This window comes from Akebia trifoliata, chromosome 6 (assembly GCF_017979445.1).
Source record: "Akebia trifoliata isolate Shusen 1 chromosome 6, ASM1797944v1, whole genome shotgun sequence".
In the NCBI taxonomy this organism is placed as follows: domain Eukaryota; kingdom Viridiplantae; phylum Streptophyta; class Magnoliopsida; order Ranunculales; family Lardizabalaceae; genus Akebia; species Akebia trifoliata.
This window is the reverse complement of record NC_141380.1, coordinates 14,545,558-14,570,303: the sequence shown is the minus strand read 5'-3', so window position 1 is coordinate 14,570,303 and position 24,746 is coordinate 14,545,558. Positions and strand designations below refer to the sequence as shown.

The 24,746-nt window shown below is 33.5% G+C and overlaps 1 protein-coding gene across 8 annotated transcripts; it reads right to left on the bottom strand.

Moving 5' to 3' along the window:
• Positions 1-1,610: 1,610 nt before the first annotated feature.
• On the bottom strand, positions 1,611-24,038 carry LOC147400295 (uncharacterized). Of its 8 annotated transcripts, none has more exons than XR_015179292.1 (10): positions 23,374-24,038; positions 22,941-23,213; positions 22,470-22,561; positions 22,243-22,350; positions 21,785-22,138; positions 21,171-21,705; positions 20,254-20,704; positions 18,878-19,467; positions 18,428-18,471; positions 1,611-2,001 (listed from the first exon to the last, which is right to left on the bottom strand). XR_015179292.1 is itself a non-coding variant. In XM_086445938.1 (10 exons), exons 1-5 carry the CDS (start codon positions 23,599-23,601, stop codon positions 22,266-22,268), a joined length of 543 nt encoding a protein of 180 aa, XP_086302064.1. In that variant the 5' UTR covers positions 23,602-24,038; the 3' UTR covers positions 18,878-18,956; positions 19,373-19,467; positions 20,254-20,704; positions 21,171-21,705; positions 21,785-22,138; positions 22,243-22,265. The 8 variants fall into 8 exon arrangements, 5 of the variants coding, with proteins under 5 accessions (XP_086302064.1, XP_086302060.1, XP_086302061.1 ...); XR_015179293.1 differs by having other exon boundaries at positions 23,161-23,213; XM_086445938.1 differs by lacking the exons at positions 1,611-2,001; positions 18,428-18,471 and having other exon boundaries at positions 18,878-18,956; positions 19,373-19,467; positions 22,941-23,025; positions 23,161-23,213.
• Between the last annotated feature and the right edge of the window lie 708 nt (positions 24,039-24,746).

Below are 24,746 nucleotides of genomic sequence, written 5' to 3'. Positions count from 1 at the left end.
AGTTTCCAGCTTTGTCCATAGTAGATCTGCCGTGTCTAAATCATCGACCTCTCGCATGACCGCATTCCCCAAAGACAACAGAATCACACTGTGTGCATTCTCCATGATCTCCTCTTTCTGTTTTGGTTTCAATGATTCAGGCAAATTATCACTTCCCAACAACGCCTTTGATAAACCTTGCTGAACAAGTAAAGCTTTCATCCGAACCCGCCATAGATTAAAATCATTCCTTCCATCGAACTTCTCAACATTATACTTCACAGTCATAGCTCTGATACCAGTTTGTTAGACTAAACCCTAGGATCCGAAGTATAAATCAAGTAAGAACACAAGAATCTCACACGACACAAAATATACGTGGTTCGGTCAAAGAATCGACCTACGTCCATGGGTGAAAACGACGATTTCACTATATTAACCAAAGAAGAACACGGTTACAATTTCTCTATATCTCTCGTATCTCACTCTCCCCCTTTAGGGTTTCATCTCTTACCCTTTATATACTTAAGGTTACAAAGAGGTTAAACGGATCGGATTCAAAACCAAACCAAATGGGTCATGCGGGTCGTTAACAGATTTCAAAAGATCCGGGTTGAATCCATGACAACCCTCCACATACAAGAATAGAAGACATAACCAACAGTTTTCAATGGTAACCTTGTGTTATAAAGACAACAACAGAGGTAATTATTACCAACATAAACTCTTTTTTGGGGAATACCATTAGAGTAATACCTTTAGTGTTCCACTTAAAAAGAACACTTAAGATTTTACCTCAGGATCTAGAAACTCCAATTTTTAGGCACGATGATTGGTTTTTCATCCACTTCATGTTTAAAGATAAGACACCACAAATAATATAATCATAAACTTCATGATAAAAAATTGAAAAAACTACAAGCATGACGATTTTTACCAAGACAAGACGTGGGGAATAACAACGAAACGGGATATCAGCTTGTAGAGGGATGCCTTTGTCATCCCAAAGATAGATCATCCAAATTAGTAAACGATATGAATACCATTGAGTTGGCTGGTAACACAATTAATGAACCAAAGAAATTTCCTAATAAAATGATCAAATGGGAGTTGTAGACCAATATTAAGTAGCCTGACGTAGATGCAAATTTTTTTGTTATCTCTGACTTCACCAATTTGGTCTACTCAATGAAGTCCTATATCATTTAGGATGTTAAAATGTTGCCTGCGACATTTTGAGGTGTTAGGAAGTGCAATAATTAATAAGAATATGAATAATTAAAAGTAGATGCTAGATAAAAGAAATTATTCCAAATAGGCAAGAGAGAGATTGGTCAATGACATGTAGACTAAGTCACTAATTTTTGAAAATTGAAAGCAAAATTGAAAAAATCAACATAAGAAAAGAAAACGTGAGAGGGAGAAAATGGTTGTAGGTGACTTAAGGAATGATCAAACTCATCTAAGAAAACAAAGAGAAAGGAAAAATAAATAACAAAACGAAAACTCAAAAAATAAGATAAAAGTTCTAGAATGATAACACTCCCACCTATTTATAGGGAATGATAAAGCCAACTCAATATGTCACACCCAAAAATCTTAACACACACCCCCTGAATAATATATTAGAATATCGAGGTGTGATTAATTATTCCATCCCATTATAACATTTAATAATAAAGACATTATGTTTAATAATTATAATGCAGCAAAAATATATTAAAATCAATAAATAAGAATTCACAGAAGCTAATAATCGATAATAATCCATAATTCTCAATCTGGTGATAACATAAACTGATGACTCTAAATATGAAATATAAAAAAATAACTAATAAGTAATACGAAAACAAAATGGCACACAATGCCCTGACATAAGTTTCACAAATGGAAACATAAAAAAAAAAAAAACTACTAAACTCTAAAACTACTCAAATTGATGAAGGCAACTACTCATCCACATATCTGGTGTCTCTTCCTGAATCTCATCCTCAAAGACTCGATTCACTAAACCTGCATGATCTGAAAACATGAATGATAAAGAATAGTTAAAGCTGTGAAAAACTGTGAAAAAATGGCTAAGTGTTGAAAATGAGATTTTTCAAAGTTCTTCAAATGTAAAATGGATTTTTAGAGATGAAATTCTTAATCAAGAGATTTGACATCTTGTACTTTTTGAAATTTAATTTGAATGGAGGTTAAAGTAAACATGATTTGAAAATTTTACAAAAATATCATAATCTGTGTTTGTTCTTAGAACTAAAAATTAGATTTGGATATGTTAAGATTTGAATTTTTAAAATATTCTCATTATTTCCAAATAAGGGTATTTCATAATTTCATTATAGAACTTAAATGAAAAATGAAAAATTAAACATGACATTTACTAAATGTTTTTAATAAAAATAGATATACTAAAAATGTATGAGATGTGGGAAAAATTCAGTACCAAAATAGTTTTGTCGATAACAAGATCGATGCCACCGAATAAATCTTGTCAGGAAGTATCAGTGCCATCGAATGTATCTTTCAGTGCCACTGGCAGAACACAATATTTTGGTGCCAGAAGAAAATTCTATTGGTGGTAGGGCCAATAACATCGACAAATGTGAACCCACAATGATTTTTCTTCAAAAATTTATCTGATTTTTTTCCAAATTCATCCAAATTACTTCCAATAGCTTTTAAGTTAAAAATTGATTTATGTAATGCTCAATTCATCTTGTATAACATAGGATATACTGAGATAAATCAATATTTATAATTCAAAACAACTAATCATATATGATCTTATAAGGAAATTATCTTAAATTGGAAATATAATCAATATCAAAGATCAAAAACTAATTTTTATAGAAATTTATGTAACTACAAGGTAAAAGAAAGGTATTCAGTTTTTTTTTGCATCTTCTACAATGCATAGGCTTCGAGATCAACTCCCAATATCCTTCTTCATTTACTTTTCATCTTTCTTCTCCGACAAAATCATGATTTTTCTAGATCCACCTTTCATCAAGTCTTGGATTCCGCTCTACATATCTAAGTTTTAAGTTTAGGGAGGTAAGGGTTAGGGTTTAGTTTGGAGTAGAGATTACAAAAATTTCTATAAATTTTTTATAACTTTAGTATATATAGTGTCTTAAGAACGTAAAGGTTGTAGACACCCCAAGTTGATCGAATAAGCCTGAGAAGTCATTCGAATCCGATATTGAGGGTCAAATTAAGAGAATTTCGATCAATCAAGTGAACCCAAATCAAATCAATTGAGGAAATCATATTTAATAAAAAAATTGGTTTTTGCTTGAATATACTTACCGAATAGACAAGTATAGAAATAACTTGGCCATTTGGTACATATGGCCACGTCATTTTTTATTCTAACCTTGACTTTGGTAATGCTTAGGTTTAATTTGCCTTGGCTGTACCTAATATATGTCCAATTCAGTTAAGTAGTTAGAGAGCTCCTGTGCGCACGAGATTCTTCACAAGAAATGACTCCTTAAACCTTTTTGTTAATGACTTTTTTCCAAAAAAGCCCTCTTAATTCTACTTCTACTCATGCTAAAACCTTTATAACTCCTTCCACCCAGGGTCTTTTAATAAACCACTCATTCTTCTTATCTTAACCCAAGATCTTGCTTGGTCCCACTCAAGACCAATTACCTCCTTTAACCTTTGTTTGTTAAAACTCATCAAAGGCAAATCCCTTGTGGCGCCCCGCCGAACACTAACACAAATCCCCATGTCAGATCTCGAGGTACAAGATGGCACCTCGAAATTTCGGCATAGTCTCCTCTATTTATGTTAGCATTCCAAGGCGTTCAACCTGCACCTGATAAACGACATACAATCCTGCATATAACAAACAAAATATAATACTAGCGGAAGCCTATATACGTCTAATAACATACGAAAGATCAGAGCGTGGAAGAAGAAATTATAATACAGGATTATACGAAAATTTCTCACTCTAACATAAGTCCTATCGCTCAGAACAAAATCTATAATACTTTTTGGACAAATTGACACCACTAGGGATAATAACCCCAATACTCACTAAGTGACAAACTCTGGCTGTCTATCTGACCCACCAGATGATTCTCACTCGTGCTCTATACGTGCCTCACCAAGCTTCGAAACTGAAACTAAAAAAATGGAGAAGGAAATGGTGAGTAACAATGGTTACCCAGTAAGGAATAACACAATTTCTGCCAATAACCCCTCCTAACATGAACGAATAAGCATACTGAATCATTTTAAAATATACAAAATTTTAAAGAAGAAACTACGATTAACTGGTACATATAGCCAGAGATGAGCAACTAAACGTTATAAAACTCACATTACATCGATCATCATTACTCACTATAACATCATCTTTTTATACAAATTTAATTGGTCAAATGGAAACATTAAACATAGATTTCATTTTTATATATCAAAATAAGACAACATATACGTAATACACAATGGTGGAGTATTGGAATTAGAGAGTTGGGATTCACAATATTAAACATGAAACCAACAATATTATCCCTGGAAATCTGTTCACCAACCTGTACACAACACAACAACGTAAAATGCAGACATCACCCCTCGGGTGTGACTCTGACATTTTACCGTTTCATACTCTTTTTCCCTCTTTTCGATTTTTACAATTTTCAATCTCTTCAATAAAACATTCATTTTCTGATATTCATCAACTCAATATGAAACCAACAATATTATCCCTGGAAATCTGTTCACCAACCTGTACACAACACAACAACGTAAAATGCAGACATCACCCCTCGGGTGTGACTCTGACATTTTACCGTTTCATACTCTTTTTCCCTCTTTTCGATTTTTACAATTTTCAATCTCTTCAATAAAACATTCATTTTCTGATATTCATCAACTCAATATGAGTTCATTGAATATTAAATCACATTTTCCAACTAAAGTGTAAAATCCCAAATTTTTAATTCGTATCTCGAGGAAAAAATAAATAGTAGAATTTTAAGAAAATCTTGAAAGTGGGATTTAGGGGTAAAACTTTAGGATGTTTTTGATCATTTTTAATGGAATCTGACCTCACCATTAGATTCAAAATGATAAAAAAACATAGTTTAGCCTGTAAGCACGCTCAAATGCGAGTCCGAATATAAAAGTTGCAAAATCCTCGATTACCGGGTCGGACCAGGCTAAAACAGTGACTTTTTGTTGGAGCAATAATTTTTAAAATTCGATCATACCATTGGGTTCATAACGAAAAATTATTCAACATAGACTATTTATTTGTCATTTTTGGAGATCAGGAAGTTGAATTATCGCCAAAAAACGAAAACGACATCAAGTTTATGGGTCACGTCAGGCCAAAAATGTAAATTTTTGATGGAGACATAATTTGTAGAAATTGACTATACCATTAGATCTGGAATGAAAAATTAGGTGAAATAGAGTATTCGTTTGTTAGTTTTGGAGACCGAATGACCAAGTTATCGTCGATCAAAACAATAGGCGAAATACCGAATTCATCCCAAATATTATATAAATAATATTTAAATTTTTTTTTAATCTCATCTTCCCCAACGCGTCTAAACAGCCGAGACCTATACGAAATGAATTTTTTTTTCTCCTCGACCTTCCACCTCAGATCTCTCGCAAACGGTCCACTTTCGACGATCGCCGCAGAAGAGAAAAAGGTCCGCAGCTTCGTTCTCTACAAAACCCACCCAACCTTTCTTCATTTCACTTTCTATTTCACCCGTATAGTCAAAAATCAGCCGTATTTTATACGGAGATTTTCGTAACTTCGACCTCGGTTTTCATCGATTTCGGGGTCAAACCGTCTTTCGCCGTAGAAGGGAGAAGAGACGAGTACATCGAGATCTTCGAAACCACCAAGCCAGTTTCGAAAATCAACCGCTTCGAAGTTCGGTCCGCCTCGATTTTCACGCCAATCATCTCGATTTCCATGCACGTGCTTCAATTCTGTCGTCTAGTGATTGTAAGGAACTCTCAATTTCTATTAGTAATCTAGATTGTGAAAATTGCATTTAGGATTTTATCGAAAAATTTGGATGTATTTTTAAAATATAGAATTATTTTGTTATTTCAAAAATTCACGCCAGAAATTGCATGTTTGATATGTTTAATTGTATTTTTAATAAATTATACGTGGGTAGGGTGTTTTAACGGGTTATTGTCATAAATTGGGTCTTGTGCACTGCTCGGACCCCGTTTTGATATGAAATTTGTATTTTTTTCAATATTATTGATAGAAATAAATTCTATAGTTGAAAAATGTGATTTAATATTCAATGAACTCATATTGAGTTGATGAATATCAGAAAATGGATATTTTATGAAGAGATTGAAAACCGTAAAAGTCGAAAAAAGGGAAAAAGGGTATGAAACGGTAAAATGTCAGAGTCACACCCGAGGGGTGATGTCTGCATTTTACGTTATTGTGTTGTATGTAGGTTGGTGAACGGATATCCAGGGATAATGTTACTGGTTGCATGTTTATTTACTTTCTGTTAGCGCGAGGCGCTCTGTTATGTTATTTATTTTAGGCCGGGTGGCCACACTTGCATGGTAGGAAACTGGATATCTATTCTCAACCTTGTATTGTTAATTTCTCTTTTGTTTTCAAATGAAAATAATATATATAAGTAGCTATTTTGTGAGCTGTTAAAGAGTTTGTGAATGCCTGAAGGGATAGTGCATCATATCATCCGGAGTGGTGTACTATCTTGGGATGTACGGTAGGGACCACCAAACTCATACGTGGTATGGGACGAGTATGAGAGTGGAGTCGCAACTGGAATCCGGGTTTATTCCTCTCTATTTTTACCAGTGAACTTGTAATGTAAAGGTGGTCGTATACGAATGGTTTGTATCTTTGGGAATCACATGTACGCCTGATAGGCATAGACGAAGATGATTAGTCAGTGATCACTAACAATCTATAGTAGTCAAACGTTCTGACACATAAAAAAGAGACCCATTGCTTACGGTCACGTCAAACGGCCAGCCTGAGCCGGATAAATGGTCAACCAAACGTGATAAGGGCAGCGACCGGCCACAAAATCAGGAACTAAAAGCTAGAGAGAAATTGTAACATCCTGTCCCGACTGGGAGTGATCCAGTCGTGAATCCCAACACTCTAATTCCAATACTCCACTATTGTGTATTATGTATCTGTTGCTTATTTTTATATATAAAATGAAATCCATGTTTATTGTTTCCATTTGATTAATTAGATTTGTATAAAAAGAGAATGTTATAGTGAGTACTGCTGATCGATGTAATGTGAGTTTTAAAATGTTTAGTTGCTCACTATGGCTATATGTACCAGTTAATCGTAGTTTATTATGTAAAACTTTGATTATTTTAAAATGATTCAGTATGCTTATTCGTTCATGCTAGGAGGGGTTATTGGCAGAAATTGTTTGTTTCCTTACTGGGTAATCATTGTTACTCACCCTTTCCTTCTCCATTTTTTTAGTTTTAGATCTGAAGTTTGACGAGGCAGGTATAGAGCATGAGTGAGAATCATCTGGTGGGTCAGATAGACAGCCAGAGTTTGTCACTTGGTGAGTATTAGGGTTACATCCCTCTAGTGGTGGTAGTTTGTCTAGGTAATGTTATAGATTTTGTTCGAGCATTAGGACTTTTGTTAGAGTGAGAAATAATTGTATAATCTTGTATTCTGATTATTCTTCCGCACTCTGATATTTCATTCGTTATTAGACGTATTTAAGCTTCCGCTAGTATTATATTTTGTATATATATGCAGGATTGTATGTCGTTTATCAGGTGCAGGTTGAACGCCTTGGAATGCTAACATAAACAGAGGAGACCATGCCGAAATTTCGAGGTGCCACCTAGTACCTCGAGATCTAACATGGGGATTTGTGTTAGCGTTTGGTGGGGCGCCACATAAAGAATTTATTTTTATCAATAATATTGTAAAAGAAAATAAATTTTATATCAAAACGGGGTCCGAGCAGTGCACAAGACCCAATTTATGGAAATAACCCGTTAAAATACCCTACCCACGTATAATTTGTTAAAAATACAATTAAACATATCAAACATGCAATTTCTGGCGTGAATTTTTGAAATAACAAAAGAATTCTATATTTTAGAAATACATCTAAATTTTTTCGATAAAATCCTAAATGCAATTTTAACAATCTACGATTATTAATAGAAATTGAGAGTTTCTTACAATCTCTAGGTGAAAGGATCGAAGCACGTGCGCGGAAATTGAGGCGATTGGCACGGAAATCAAGATAGACCGAACTTCGAAGCGACTGATTTTTGAAACCGACCAGCTGGTTTCGAAGATTTCGATGTGCTCGTTTCTTCTCCCTTCTACGGCGGAAGACGATTTGACCCCGAAACAGATGAAAATCGAGGTCGAAGTTACGAAATCTCCGTATACAAATACGGCTGATTTTTGACGATATTGGATGAAAAAGAAAGTGAAATGGAAAGAGGTTGGATGTGTTTTGTAGATGTCGAAGCTGCGGATCTTTTTCTCTTTTGCGGCGATCGTCGAAAGTGGACCGTTTGCGAGAGATCTGAGATGGAAGATTAGAAAAAATCGAAGAAAATTCGTTTTATTTTGTTGGCTGTTTTGGACGAGTTGGAGAAGATGAGATATATAAAAAAAATTTAAATTTTATTTATATAAAAGTTGGGACGAAATCGATATTTCGCCTATTGTTTTGATCGATGATAACTTGGCCATCCGGACTCCAAAACTGACAAATGAATACTCTATTTCGCCTAATTTTTCATTCCGAATCTAATGATATAGTCAATTTCTACAAATTATGTCTCCATAAAAAATTTACATTTTTGGCCTGAGGTGACCCCTAAACTTGATGTCGTTTTCATTTTTTACGATAATTCGACTTCCTGATCTCCAAAAATGACAAATAAATAATCTATGTTCAATAATTTTTCGTTACGAATCCAATGGTATGATCAAATTTTAAAAATTCTTTTCTAACAAAAAGTCACTATTTTAACCTGGTCCGACCCGATAATCGAGGATTTTGTAACTTTTATATTCGGACTCGCATTTGAGCGTGCTTATAGGCTAAACTATAGTTTTCGATCATTTTGAATCTAATGGTTAGGTCAGATTCCATTAAAAATGATCAGAAACATCATAAAATTTTACCCCTAAGTCTCACTTTCAAGATTTTCTTAAAATTCCATTATTTATTTTTCCTCGAGATACGAATTAAAAATTCGGGGTTTTACATCCCTCTTCCACCCTTCTAATCTTTTTTTTAAAATTTAAAAGGATTCTATGGCATTCAATTTAAATTCACCACTTTCCAAATCTTATGACTATTTTGTCCACACAAGAGAAGTTTTTAGAATTTTTGCCTAATGACATTTGTATCTCTAGTTTGTTAAAAAAACTAGCCTAAGGAAGTAACCAAAGAGGACAAAAAACCACCACCTAATTACATACCATTTGGCTTAGATATCTCACAATTGATCCAAATCATAAGGTTTAGGATCATTTTACCCCCCACTAAGAATTCTGTAGAATTTTGGGTGCAAAGACTACCCTCACTACAAAATATGAGGTATTTAGAGGCGGTTTTAAACTGCTACCAATTTCAACTAAACCGCCTCCAATATATTTAAGGGCGGTTTAGCCAAACCACCCACTATAGTGGCGTCGCTGTTCCTTTTAGTGGCCAACTAAGGGTGGTTTTAAAACCGCCTCAAAATAATGATTGAAGGGTGTTTTTTATATTTTAGAGACTATTTTAAAACCGCCTCTAATAATAATATTTTAATGGTGATTTTAAAACCGTCTCTAAAGAATATGATTTAAGGGCGGTTCTTATAATTTTAGAGGCTATTTTAAAACCACCTCTAATAAAAATAATTTAATGGCGGTTTAAAAACCACCTCTAAAGAATATGATTTAAGGGCGATTCTTATATTTTAGAGGCTATTTGAAAATTGCCTCTAATAATAATAATTTAAGGGCAGTTTTAAAACCGTCTCTAAATATTGATATTTAAGGACGGTTTTTTATATTTTAGAGGCAGTTTGAAAACCGCCCCTAATAACAAATTAGTTTAAAAAAAAAACATTAGAGGTAGTTCAAAACCGCCTCTTATGTTGTAAAAAAAAAATTAATAAAATATTCATTCCAAAATAAAACCTACAATTATATAAAGAAAAAGAGCTGCTATTGGCACTACAAATTTCACTTATCACTTATTTATACAAAGATATCACAACCTGTAAATGAATATTTTACCAAACATAAGCTACAATCTACCAAACATGCATCAACGAAATCCATAAACAAAGTACGCATTCACGAATATTTTCACTATAAAAAAAGAGACAACTCTATGAATTATAAACAAATGTGATATGTTTTTTAGATTTAGTGTGCACTTGAAGCCAATCATCTCTCATACTCCACCCCATCTCCATGCTCACTCTGGCAAAATAAAATGGTAAAGCCATAAATCATGTGCAACCAAAACATACTTTAGAATCTGTCGTTTGCAATGATTTTATGGATGGCGTCACTGACAGCTTGATCCTCAGATCAAACAGTCAACTTCATTGCTACTACCTGTGTAAAACCCCTAGTTTTCAATTTGTATGTCGAGGAAAAATAAATAGTGGAATTTTGAAAAAATCTTGAAAGTGGGACTTAGGGGTAAAACTTTAAAATATTTCTGATCATACTAAGGAAATCTGATCTCACCATTGGATTCAAAATGATCGAAAAACATACTCTAGTCTGTAAGCACGCTCAAGTGTGAGTCCGAATAGAAAAATTACAAAATCCTCGATTACCGAGTCGGACTAGGCTAAAATAATAACTTTTTACTAGAGTAAGAATTTTTAAGATTCAATCATACCATTGGGTTCGTAACGAAAAATTATTGAACATGGACTAGTTATTTGTCATTTTTGGAGACCAGAAAGTTGAATTATCATCAAAAATGAAAACGACATCAATTTTAAGGGTCACCTCAGACCAAAAAAGTAAATTTTTGTTAGAAACAGAATTTGTAGAAATTGACTACACCATTAGATCCGGAATAAAAAATTAGACGAAATAAAGTATTCATTCGTCATTTTTGGAGTCCAGACGATTAAGTTATCGTCAATCGAAACAATAGGCAAAATATCGATTTCGTCCCTAATTTTATATAACTAAAATTTTAATTTTTTTATATACACTTTGTCCTCCTCAACCCATCAAAATACAGCCAATGAAAATTTAACGAAAAATTCATCTTTTTCTTCGAATTTCAACCGCAGATCTACGATAAACGGCTCACAGTCGACGACCGTCGCAGAAGGGAAAAAGATCTGCAGCTTCGACATCTATAAAACCCACCCAAGATCCTTTCATTTCATCTTCTCTTTTACCCCATATCATCAAAAATCAGCCTGTAGACACCCCATTTTTGCACTCGCCTGATTAATCAACTCGTCAACCCGATCGCAATGATTCTCAATGATGGATGTGTATTCTATTGCTTTATTTCGTTACTAGAAATGTTTCAGAATCCGGATGAGGTATCTCAAACTGACAAAATCTTAGAAACCACGCTATGCTAGGAAAATACGACTCCAGAAACATAGAAATCATCATTTTTCAGACAAAAAGAAGCTTCACGATAAAAATTACTAAAAAACGACCAAAATACCCCTGACATCAAAACAACCCTAGAGCCTACGTTACGTTTAGGAAAACCCTTTCGAACACATAAAATAACAAATCAAAACCAAATAAATCATTTCGCCAATTTTAACAGAATTCGACAAAATTACGAAAATGCCTCTCATAAAGTTCACGACCATTTCACACAAAAAATTTCATAAATAACACAAACCAATATTTCCATTGAATTCCTTACGAAAAATCGATTCTAAAACATCCTAGAACATTAAAAACCGACTTAAAACGTGAAAAATCCTCTCCGGGGGCAAAACGGTAATTTCACAATTTTCATAATTAAAAAATTCAAAATTAATAAATAAAACATTAAATAATTAAAGTGAAACATTAATGAAATTAATTTAAAATTTTGAATCAAAGAAATCGATCAATCGGGCTTTCAAGTAAAATTGTTGAGGGTTCGTGGGATATTTCTTTAAGGACCCCTCCATTTGGGGGTCCAAAGAATTAAAGATATTTTAGAGGGGGGTTCTCCAAAAATTAAAAGTAAATCAAGCAAGACTGAAGTCAAGGTATTAAAGTCAATCAAGTGAGACTAAAGTCAAAATTAAAGTCAATTAAGCAAGACTGAAGTCAAGATATTAAAAGTCAATCAATTAAGACTAAAGTCAAAGTATTAAAAGCCAATCAAATAAGACCAAAAGTCATAATAGAGTTCTAATTAAATATTAACTCTATCTAATAGAGTTCTAACTTAAATACAACTCTAATTAAAAGAACTCTAATTAAACACTAACTCTATCAAAATCAACCCCTAAAAAAATCTATAAATAGAGGTGCTCACACCCTATTTTCGTATCAAAGAAAAAACCCTAGAAAAAGTAGGTGAAGAAGCCTCCACAACCTCCTCAAAACCCTAATTTTGGAGCCCCAACTCCTTCCCTAACATCCCTCCTTCAATTTTAGCCTAGAAAACACCTAAAAGCCCTCCAAAAACACTCCCAAATTCGCAATAAACTTGAAGAGTTCAAATCCAAAAACAAGGAGATACCTTGATCTTGGAGATCCGAAGTCAAATCCGGAGAAAGAACGAAGCAAGGGAGTACGGTACAAGGAGTTCTTTTTGTCAGATCTGAGGGAGCAAAATCCTTGCTATCGGAAAGGTACAAAATTTTTTATTTTTATTTTTATCTAGGTTTTTAGCGATGTGATTTATTTGGGGAGTTAGTAGAGACCGGCTTTGGCCCGGCGGGGTTGGTGCCTAACACCTTCCAACCTCGTAACATGATCCCCGAATTCAGATTTTCTGCGGTAGATTAGTCCTTTTTATCCATGTTAGAGTCAGTTTGGTTCCTAGACCACAATAACTAGGTGGTGACTCCCAAACCTCAAGGGTCAAAAGCGGATCCGCGCACCTCGCGGATCGAGGGCGCTTTCTTAGTCGTATACATATACGGGGATTTCGAAACTTCGACCTCAAATTTCATCCGTTTCGGGGTCAAACTGTCCTCCGTCGCAAAAGGGAGAAAGGACGACGACATCGAGATCTTCGAAACCACCGGACCGGTTTGAAAAATTAGCCACTTTGAAGTTTGGTCTATCTCGATTTTTGCACCGATCACCTTGATTTCCGTGCACGTGCTTCGATCCTTTTGCCTAGAGATTGTAAGGAACTCTAAATTTCTATTAGTAATCGTAGATTGTGAAAAATTGCATTTAGGATTTTATCAAAATTTTTTTGATGTATTTCCAAAATATAGAATTCTTTTATTATTTCAAAAATTCACTCGAGAAATTACATGTTTGGTATGTTTAATTGTATTTTTAACAAATTATACGTGGGTAGGGTATTTTAACGGGTTATTTCCATAAATTGGGTCTTGTGCACTACTCGGACCCCGTTTTGATATAAAATTTATAATTTTTTTAATATTATTGATAAAAATAAATTTTATAGTTGGAAAATGTGATTTTATATTCAATGAACTCATATTGAGTTGATGAATATTAGAAAATGGATATTTTATTGAAGAGATTGAAAATTGTAAAAATCGAAAAAAGGGAAAAATGGTATGAAACGGTGAAATGTCAAAGTTACACCTGAGGGGTGATGTCTGCATTTTACGTTATTGTGTTGTGTGCAGGTTGGTGAAAGGATATCCAGGGATAATATTGCTGGTTGCATGTTTATGTAAATTTCTGTTAGTGCGAGGCGCTGTTTACCTTTCTGTTGTGTTATTTATTTTAGGTCGGGTGGCCACACTTGCATGGTAGGAAACTGGATATCCATTCTCAACCTTGTATTATTAATTTCTCTTCTGTTTTCAAATGAAAATAATATATATATGTAGTTATTTTGTGAGCTGTTAAAGAGTTTGTGAATGCCTGAAGGGATAGTGCGTCATATCATCCGGAGTGGTGTACTATCTTGGGATGTACGGTAGGGACCACCAAGCTCATACGTGGTATGGGACGCGTATCAGAGTGGAGTCACAACTGGAATCCGGGTTATTCCTCTCTATCTTTATCAGTGAACTTGTAATGTAAAGGTGGTTGTATATGAATGATTTGTATATTTGGGAATCACATGTATGCCTGATAGGCATAGACAAAGATGATTAGTCAGTGATCACTAACAATCTATAGTAGTCGAACATTCTGACACATCGAAAAGAGACCCATTGCTTATGGTCACTTCAAACGGCCAGCCTGAGCTAGATAAATGGTCAACCAAACGTGGTAAATACAACGATCCGCCACAAAATCAGGAACTAAAAGCTAGAGAAGAATTGTAACATCATGTCCCGACTGGGAGCGATCCAGTCGTGAATCCCAATTTTCTAATTCCAATACTCCACCATTGTGTATTATGTATTTGTTGTCTTATTTTGATATATAAAATGAAATGCATAGTTAATGTTTCCATTTGATCAATTAGATTTGTATAAAGATAATGTTATACTGAGTACTATTGATTGATGTAATGTGAGTTTTAAAATGTTTAGTTGCTCATCCCTGGCTATATGTACTAGTTAATCGTAGTTTCTTCTGTAAAAGTTTGTATATTTTAAAATAATCCAGTATGTTTATTTGTTCATGTTAGGAGGGGTTATTAGTAGAAATTATTTGTTTCCTTACTGGGTAACCATTGTTACTCACTCGTTCCTTCCTATTTTTTTAGCTTCAGAGCCTGCAGTTGGCGAGACGGGCATTAGACCAACGAGTGAGGATCATCTGGTGGGTCAGATAGACGACCAGAGTCTATTACCTAATGAGTATTGGGGTTATAACCCCTAGTGGTGTCGATTCGTCCAAGAGTAATATAGATTTTTGTTTTGAGCGTTAGGAATTTTGTTAGAGTGAGGAGTCTTTGTATACTCCTGTATATAATTTTTCTTCTTCCGTACTCTGATCTATCGTACATTATTAGACGTATATAGGCTTCCGCTAGTATTATATATTTTATTTTTTATATGCAGGATTATATATTGTTTATCAGGTGCAGGTTGAACGCTTTGGAATGCTAACAAAAATAAAGGAGACCATGTCGAAATTTCGAGGTGCCACCTAGTAGTACCTCGAGATCTGACATGGGGATTTGTGTTAGCGTTTAGCGGGGCCCCAAACCTGCTTGGGTCCAAATGTAGCTTCGGGTTCAAGGAAGACACAGATGTAGCTTCGGGTTCAACAAACTTTGTAAGTGCAGTGTCCCAGTCCCAGTATTTTTCAAACACTGAATGTAAGCAACATGTGCAGCAGCGAGTAAACACCTTCCATCAAGTGCTTGTCTAACAAACGTTCCTTTCACGACATAATTGCATGACCTTGACCTTGTCTTCTTCTATTCTAGAGCTTGAGTTACCCATTTCTAATACTATACTAATAGTTAATAGAGATTCCTTCAATGAAGTGATTATGGTTGAGATTTCTTCCTGAAATGAGAAAGGCTCAACTGAATAGTGGTTCAACTAATACAGAAGGAAACAAAAGGCCTCTCTAGCTAAACTATGATACTAAGTCATTAAACTTATCGAAAAAAATTCAGAACTAAATTTCTCCAAGAGTCGAAGTCATTCAAAAGCAATATAAATTCGGAAAGTTAACATCCAATAATACTGTATTAAGATTTGGGAAAGAAACAAAACGAAATTAAATCTCCATCAATCTCTTTGTTCCAAAAGAAATTCCCATGAAAACTATCTATTTAAATTGATAGTTCTAAGTTCTAACAAACCAAAGATAGAATTACAATCACTAGCGCAATTTCCCCTTTTCTTCAAGCATCCAGATCTTTAAGAAGGTATAGATCCCATCTCAATATTATTTTCCATGAGTAGCCGAGTCAACAGAAATAAAATCCAAATCTACGGAAAAGTTATCACTTTTATGCCTTATTTTTACAAACCCATATTAAAAAAAGAAAAAATTGGAATCATGGTCAGAAATATCAATCTCCAGAAGTTAGAGACAAGGAAAAAATAAAGAAATTCATCAAACATCAATGCAGAAAATTACTTATAAAAATTCAAAAGCAATATCTAGTTTATACCCAAATGAAAACAATGAAGCTAATTACAGAAACAACATAAACACAAACTCATCCCAGAACAGAATCAAAATCTCAATTTTAAAAATCAATCAAGTTATTGCCAAATAATATCAAAAGAAAGAGAGAGAAAAGAAGAGAATATTTCCAAATTCATGCCACGTGGAGAAACACAATGGTATCTCAAATATTCACCAAAATATGGAGAGGTATATCTAAATCACCCACAAATTTCACATTTTTACTGTCTATGTAATCTTGTCAATAATGTTCAAACCCCCAAAAAGTAGAATGCATCAAGAGAATAACGAAGTGTAGCAAAAACTTATAGTAAGGCAGCCAAAATCAAGGTTTAGTCTGAAAACGCTCCAAATTGGCTGCCTCTACAATGACAAACAGTTGTCTGATAGATTGTTTTTCAATTAGGTGTGACCCATTGAATGGTGGGTCAAGGTCCATATGGGTGCCATTTGTGTGGCTATGTCACTATAGTCCATGGTTACAATCAATAAGAATTGGATCGTGGATGATCATCTTTTGTGATACTCAATTCCATGGCCAACCTATGACTTGAATCTATCTAACCCAAGTCCACCTGAAACAAATAATAAGATTGAACTAAAAGTGCAGGTAATTACCGACGCCAAGATGGAGAGAACGGTACAACAAACCATTGAAAAAGCTAGAGGACCTCTTGTATGATATTTTCTGTAAGAGACTTGGGAAGCCCCATAACACTATCCATGTTAGTAAATGAATCTCACTTTTTCACCTTTCTAAAGTAAGTTTCAATTTACTAAAATGTAGTTATTTTCACAATGGGATTATACCCAGATAATGAGATAAAATAATTTTCTTTCTTTAAAAAAAAACATCTAAAACTTGGTCAAACGTATAATTCAAACAACTTCCAAAGTCATATAACTTCAAATAACACCCATACACAGTAAGGCAAATGTGGATAAAGAATAATACAAGAAAAGAAGAGAAGCCTTGATAGTTGGCACATTTAAGACATTTATTTATAAGTCACATCATAAATATTACCATTCATTTGCTCCTAATATGTTTTAATGTTCAAAGAAGCAAGTAAAATATGAACCTAATCATATCATTATTACAGTCTTATCCCAAAGATTTGGGGTCGGCTTTAAAATATGAACCTAATTGAATGACATTTATAGGGAAAATAAAAAGGAATATTTTTCAAATCCTACAATTCATCACTGTAAATTTATTGAAATTACATTATTATATATATATCACAAATACACCAGAAATATTTTGTTGGGTTTGAAAAGATAGAAGAATTAGAAAACAGATGCAACCAACTACATATCGGAGGAATCAAAAGAAACTTTGTTTGGTGTCTTTCCTTTCTTTTCCCTCTTCGAAAAGAGTTTAGGGATGAAGAACAGAATTAACAAGCAGAACCAAAATATGTAAAAGAAAGGAAGAAAACCTTACCTGAGGGTATCAATATGTAAAATAGAGACACTTTTCTAAATTCATATTGATATAATTATATGAGAGATCTTTTCCCAGAAAAATCCGAATCATGTATTCAAGTGATGATACAAGTTGTGTGTGCTTTCTCTGTTGAGAATTGTTTTAGCCATTTGAATCAGTAGGTGTTCTCCCTCTCCTACTCAATAAAGAGAAAGACATAAAATAGCAAAATACCTCTCTACTTCCACAGTAGCGTCTGGTGGTTGCCATAAAAGTTCCGTTAGAAAAGCAGTTCTCCAAAATCCTCATCCCATGGCCTTTACAAAGAGATTCAAAATGCTAGTTCTATACTTGAATTTCCCTAATAGTAATGTTTAGATCCTCAGAACTAGTGCAGCCAATAACGTGGATAGTTGAAACTCTATGTTATCATTAGACTCCTCAATCTGATACTTCTCAAACTGAAGTTCACAATAAGAGTTCGAAGCTTTTAAACCGTATCCCAATCCCTAGCCTAACATATTTCTCACTGATTACTTTAACCACAACAAAATTTATGTTAGTAAAATAATAAAACAATTTACATTCTTGTGCACCTTTCTTTCCTTTTTCTTGAATCATATAGAAATTAAGTTTATCATTTAATAATATTAAACCACTTGTATTAGCAGGAATTATGCCAAGTGCCCCTGTTCTTAAATGAAACAAACAATGCCACAACTATTGCACGTGAAAACATAGAAATTTGTTGATCCTTCTGTAAAGATTTATAGTACCTCTGATTGGGAAGAGGTTTCTTAGGGGCTGATGCATCTTTATTCTGCAAACAAGAAAATAAAAGCACTCAACAAGACAAGCAGTGATGTCGGAACTAGCAAACTCTAGATAAAAATGAAATGTTCTTGAAGACATCATGACTACTTCCATTATATTAAATTACTTAACACAATAAGAGAAATAGGAGATGTACTGATAGTCCTGTGCAACGGGAATAAGAGAGATTAAAAACGTGATAAGGGAGGATGTGCTTACACTTTCTCTCACAATTTCATATTAATAAAGGAGAATCAATTTGACAAGTTTTTCTTATCTCGGGATAATGAATTTATGACAATGTTTCCACGTGTCTACTAGCTAGTCTGTTATACAAAATATCAGTGAACTGGCACAACTACAATACATTTTTGCATGGCAGGTTGAGGATGAAGGAAACATGAAACAATTACCTCCATAGATAATCCTGGTTGCGGCAACAACTTCATCACCAACATTCTCTTTGAGCCATTTCCTCAATTGGAAATGCACCTATTATATACAAAATATTTAGTGTGAGAAAACGACATGGTGGAAAAGCAGATTTTATCAATAACAGAAAAGTTGGGCTATCCCATACAAAAGGGCTCCCACGATAGTCAACACAAGCTTCATTACTGCAACTGATAAGACATAGAACTTGTAATCTCTAATAAATGTTAATTAGTATTCTAGAATGAGGGAAGACAAAAAAGAAAGTGTCACCCAAGAATCCGTCTCTTGTTGGAATCTTAGTCCAACACTAGCACTTCAACATTTCACAAGACACCAAGCAACATTGGTCCACTACAATGAGAAATACAGCAATAACTCTTGAGTTTCAAGAAGGAAACATAAAACATGCTTGCACATACTAAGATTTTTTGGGATAAAACATTGAATTCTACCAATAAGATTAAGAACCCAACTTCCTGAGCCTGAGCAGGAGTTGCAACCTTTCCAGTTCCAATAGCCCACACAGGTTCATAGGCCACAATAACATTAGCCTAGTTTGAAACCAAATCTGCAGGAAAAAAGGGAATTATCACCAAAATCATAACATGGAAATAAACAAGACTTAATTGTACATTAGAAACAAAGTGAACACATATCCAAAGGATAGAAATAGGTCAGATTATAAGCAAGTAAATACAAAACCACACACAAACGTGTGCACACCGATAGACACACATATACACATATACACATAGGCATACTCAAATTCAATTGCAGGTAAATAGAGAGGGAGGGGGTGGGGGGCTATCTTTACCATCCATATAAAATTAGTAATGTGAGGTCAATGAATGGAACAGTTCCAAAAGATTTTTTTTAAAAATGTTTTGAGCCACTTTTTCCTTCTTGGAAAGTGTCCCAAGACCTATTATTTGTTTTCTAAAATCAACTTTGTTTTCTAAAATCAACGATAACAAGAAGCAATATGAAATAAAGGTCAAATTGGCCACAAGACTAATTTAGAATCTAATACAAAAGTAAATGTTTGCACTGGGTACATGTTTCTCTAAACATAACAGGATAAGTTGGGCTGCATGAATTAGTAATTTCAATATTCCATAAAGTGACATAAGTAGGGATAAAAGATGTAATTAATTTCATTGGCGTTATTTATGCCATATCCTGAAAGTGAGTTTGTTAAGGCCCTTTCTCCATTTCATAAGCTTATATGCATGGAAAAGGACTTAAAATTTTGAAGTAGATATTGAAATAAAACATGATTTTTGGGATAAGTATTTGATGATGATGATGAAGCAGATATCGAAAAAACAAAGTTGAGGAGAACAACAAAACTTACATTATCAACAAAGACAGTACCAAAGTTTCCGATAATATTGATGATTCCGAAACAAGGCCACCATAACTCAACATTGTTATATAAGACCCTTTGTAGTTCCCATTTACAGGATCACAAGATTGCCCATCATGAAAAAGCAGTTCCTAACAGATTCTTGATTTACTAGCAACATCCAAGAGATGATTGTATATGACTTTCGGGCTTCCAAGTTGCTACTAGCCTTGTAAACAAGAAAGACAAATACGACCAAAACAACATGAACTGAAAGCAGATATATTTAGACCAAATGTTAGAAAACTTCAACAAAGTATCGAAAATCAAACAAATTCAAGTTGGTTACCTATAACAGAATGTATGTAGCTTGCCAAGAAAGTGGCCGTTAGTCCTCTTGCTAATGTGTAGATTATAACACCAAGGGGTAACAGAAAAAGTACAGCATAGATGTTCACTCCTGTAAGTGCATTTCAGATGCCAGAATTACCAAGAAGAAGCATTACAGTGACAATAATATTCGTCAAGAAATAGAAATCCAAAAAGACAATATGAGCAATAGTGCCCCATCTGGAATTTTTTTTTTTAAGAACTAAAAAAGATACAAATATATTCAAGTAAAATTTGTGTACATGTAATTCAGATGGTTTAATTAGTCTGTAATCTAAGAAGTTATAGTAATTATCATCTACAAACGAAGAACTGTACATTAGGCACGATCATAGGGGTCATGAATTTAGTCCTACTTTAGAAAATCCTATTCTGAAAAACAAATTCCTACCATTTTTCTTCTATTGTGCCAAATGTCCTCATATTCTGTTTAAAGATAGTAATTAGGTGACCCAATATTTAGTTTTATTAATAACTAAAAAAGTAATACAATTCAATCAAATTAATGCCAAATATAATACATAAAAAAGAATTACTTCTTGGCCAGGTGCATCAAGCAAACTACTCATTGCTTCATCCTTTTTACTCCTCCTTTATCCGGGCTTGGGACTGGTAATGTAAAATGTTTAATTTTACATTGACGGAGTTAAAAAAGGTTTACCTAATAAGTAAAAAAAATATGAGTTAGTAACAAGTAAAAAAAATGATATAGTAAGAAACATAAAATATGCAATACGAGATACTAACAATAAAAAAAATATGAAGTACTAACAAGCAAAAAAATATGATAAAAGGTAGGAAAAGTGTATGAAGTCTTACACTAACATATTAGTGTATGTGTACCTTACACATTCCAAAATAAAAAATATGATATGGGTGAAAGAAGTAATTCTTACCTATGTTGAAATAGTTCAAAAAACCCCAAAAGTTACTGATGTTACTTAGTATTTAAAACAAAGTACTTTACTAAAGACATTAAAAGAAAGAGTAACTCTTAAAAGTTACAGTAAATTAATCATTGTCCGGAGGCTGGGTAGAAGAGTTAGGTGGAACTGAGTACGAGTTTTCGAACTGCAAAAAAAAAAAAAATATTATGAATTATATTGTATTACTTTATTATAAAACTTAAACAATAAGAATAAATACTTACTAATCGTTCCATTCTCATAAAAAAACGTTTGAGCTCCTCATTCGCCTCCCTATCAGATTCTCTTTGTCGCGCAGCCTCGACCTTATCAACTTCTGTTTGTTTCTCCATTTCAATTAGTTGATTTTCTAAAGTTTTCATTTTATCCTTCAAAGTGATAAGATCCTCGATATTTGTGGATGAGGAGGCACCTTGGCTAGAAGATGATCCAAACAATGATGTTGGAGTCGGACCCAAGCCATACCCACGAACACGGCCAGGTTTCTCAAGTCCCATAACCTTAGTAAATATGTCATTCGGTCCGATGATGTCTTGAGAGTCCAGTGATAAATCTTTCATGAGTTCTTTCATCTCATCCTACAAAAATATTTATGATTTTAATTAATTTAATCAACAATTATTGACAATGATTAATTATAGTAAATAATTGATATTTTTCAATAACGTAATTTTGCACTTACAATTTTCTTAGCAGCAACATCATCTACTGGAATGTTATCACCATTAGTATGGGTCTTGATAAATAATTATGTTCGGCTAAGTCGACCTTTCGTTGGATTTTGCTTTTCCTATTCACATATTAGAAAATAACATAATAGTGATTAGTATAGTTACATATGTAATTGATATATCAAACAAAATAATGACTATATTTATAATTAATGAAATATTAATATGATTGATATACCTCTTCATGAAGTATACGTGAGAAACTCTTCGAACCACATGTATGAAGTATCGTTTGGTGGGAATGTTTTCTCGATTAATAGTATTTCGACGCTATATCAAGATCAATTAATTAATTAAAAAATCAATATGTAATGTTAACAAACTAAATTCTTTCATACAAAATATAACTGACCCAATTTAGAATTTCAAAAATCAATCAACGTGATCCACTACTCAAGAGGAATATCATCTAGACAGTTTTGAACTCGAATTCTATCATCATTAAATACATCATAAATACGAGCCTTCAGTCTATGCTTATAGTCCTTCCATAATTTGTTAATTTTTTTCATTACATGCTTACGATATTTAGAGCCGATGATAAATTTATCCTAGAAATCAAAGAAAAATGTAAAACTATTACAAAAAAATTCATAAAATTATATCGAAAAAAAAACCTACATAATTCTGTTAAAGATATCTAACATACCAAAACGCTCTGCCACACCCGTTCTTTGGCATCCTTATCAATTATCTTCCATGATGGGACATCTAATCTGAGTAGATGTGGGTCTCTAGCCAAGATACCACAAAAACTAGACAACTTTTGAGCATGTTTACCATAAGCTTGTCCAGCCTTATTGAAAAGTACTTCCGGTCTTCGATTAGGTTCGACATTAAATATATTAATGTATTGTGTCGGGCCTCACCTTCTCTTGGGGGACACTCCTGAATCATCAACCTCATGCTGGAGTAAGTCCATCTACATTTACAAACAATGTTAGAATATAAATATGAAATCAAAATAAAAATTAATTAAATATTTATTGAAAATTTAAGTAGTAAATAATTAATTAAACAATGATATTGATATACCGATGAACATTTAAATTAAATAATTCATTACAAAAAATGAGCTTTACCTTAGTGATTTTCAAAATCAGAATCATTTGCATCATCAAGAGCATCAACTGGATAAGAAAGCAGTTCAGATAACAAGTGAGGAGGTGCATTGATAGTAACCCCCGGTACATCATCTCTAACCCAATTGACATCACCATCATTGCTCTCTTCAAAGATATTTCTATCAAAACCATCACCAAATGGATGACTCTCCCATATATCGTCTTCCTCATTAACAATTTTCTCATTCATGTCATACAAATATCTCGATTTAGTCTTTACAACAACATTCCATCCTAAATCAACAAGATCTTCTACATAGAAAACTTATCGTGCTTGTGAAGCTAGTGCAAATGTTCATCTGTGACTTTATCTCCTTGAAATAAAAGTCGTGTGAAGTTGACAAGAGTAAATCCATGATCATCAATCTTTATTCCTTTGTCCATTGTCGTAACATCAGTCCAATCACACTTAAACAATACAAACTTAAGATTATGAGAATATGTCAATTCAATTATATCTGTTAAATGCCCATAATATGTTATTGATCCTGTAACGGGTCTTTTATCTCTAGCGCTTGCATAACTTGTAGTGGTTGCACTAACCGCAACACCACTATTTTGACTTTTACATCCCTTCTCGTTATCCGATACACGAAATATAAAATCGTTTTGAATATACCCCTTAAATCTTTTTAAAACTTTGTGAACCTAAGCTTAAGCTCACAATTTCATCTGACATGATTTTATTTGATTTCTTCAGTAATTGCACCTGATTGAAGTGAAAAAATTAATATTGATACATTACCAAGATTAAACTAATGAGTCATAATCATATTTAATCTATTTCACTTACATGATCCTTGAACCAAGTAGTAACATTCATTTGTAAGCAATTTCATGTAATTCTTCGCTGAAACGAGAATTCTTGCGTGAAAACTGCATTCTAAGAGAACGCATATGTTGTCTGCACACATCACAAAACTAAATTACATTACACTTATGCATAACTTAAATGATTCAAACAAAATTCTCTTACTCTATGTAACACGTAACATTCTTGTTGTTGAACAGTATGTAGCAATGTGCTTGTTCTCTTTCCAATTCCCTCAAATGAAATGTAGCAACGCCTCCTATCGCACAATCATTGTAATTTCTAATTGGTCTATTGAACCTTGTCTCAACATTATGTAGATATCTTGAATAGAATGTGAGACATTCCTTAGCTAAGTATCCTTCAGCTATGGATCCTTCCGGTTGAGATCTGTTTCGTACATAAGATTTTAATCTGTACAAATACCTATATAAAAACAAACATAATTTATATGAGATAATTGTTTGAAAGCAGTTTGAGCTAATATCTTAATTACTTTTAATAATACACACCTTTCGAT

Bases quoted from the DNA above. Each gene is read 5' to 3' on its own strand.
- LOC147400295 (XM_086445933.1), bottom strand. From the start codon at position 23,601: ATGAGAAAATTGTTAATGAGGAAGACGATATATGGGAGAGTCATCCAT. The intron at 22,562-22,940 runs GTATGTTAGATA...ATCTTGATATAG, and splicing joins GGGTGTGGCAGAGCGTTTTG to CGTCGAAATACTATTAATCG. The intron at 22,351-22,469 runs GTATATCAATCA...ATATGTGAATAG, and splicing joins CACGTATACTTCATGAAGAG to GAAAAGCAAAATCCAACGAA.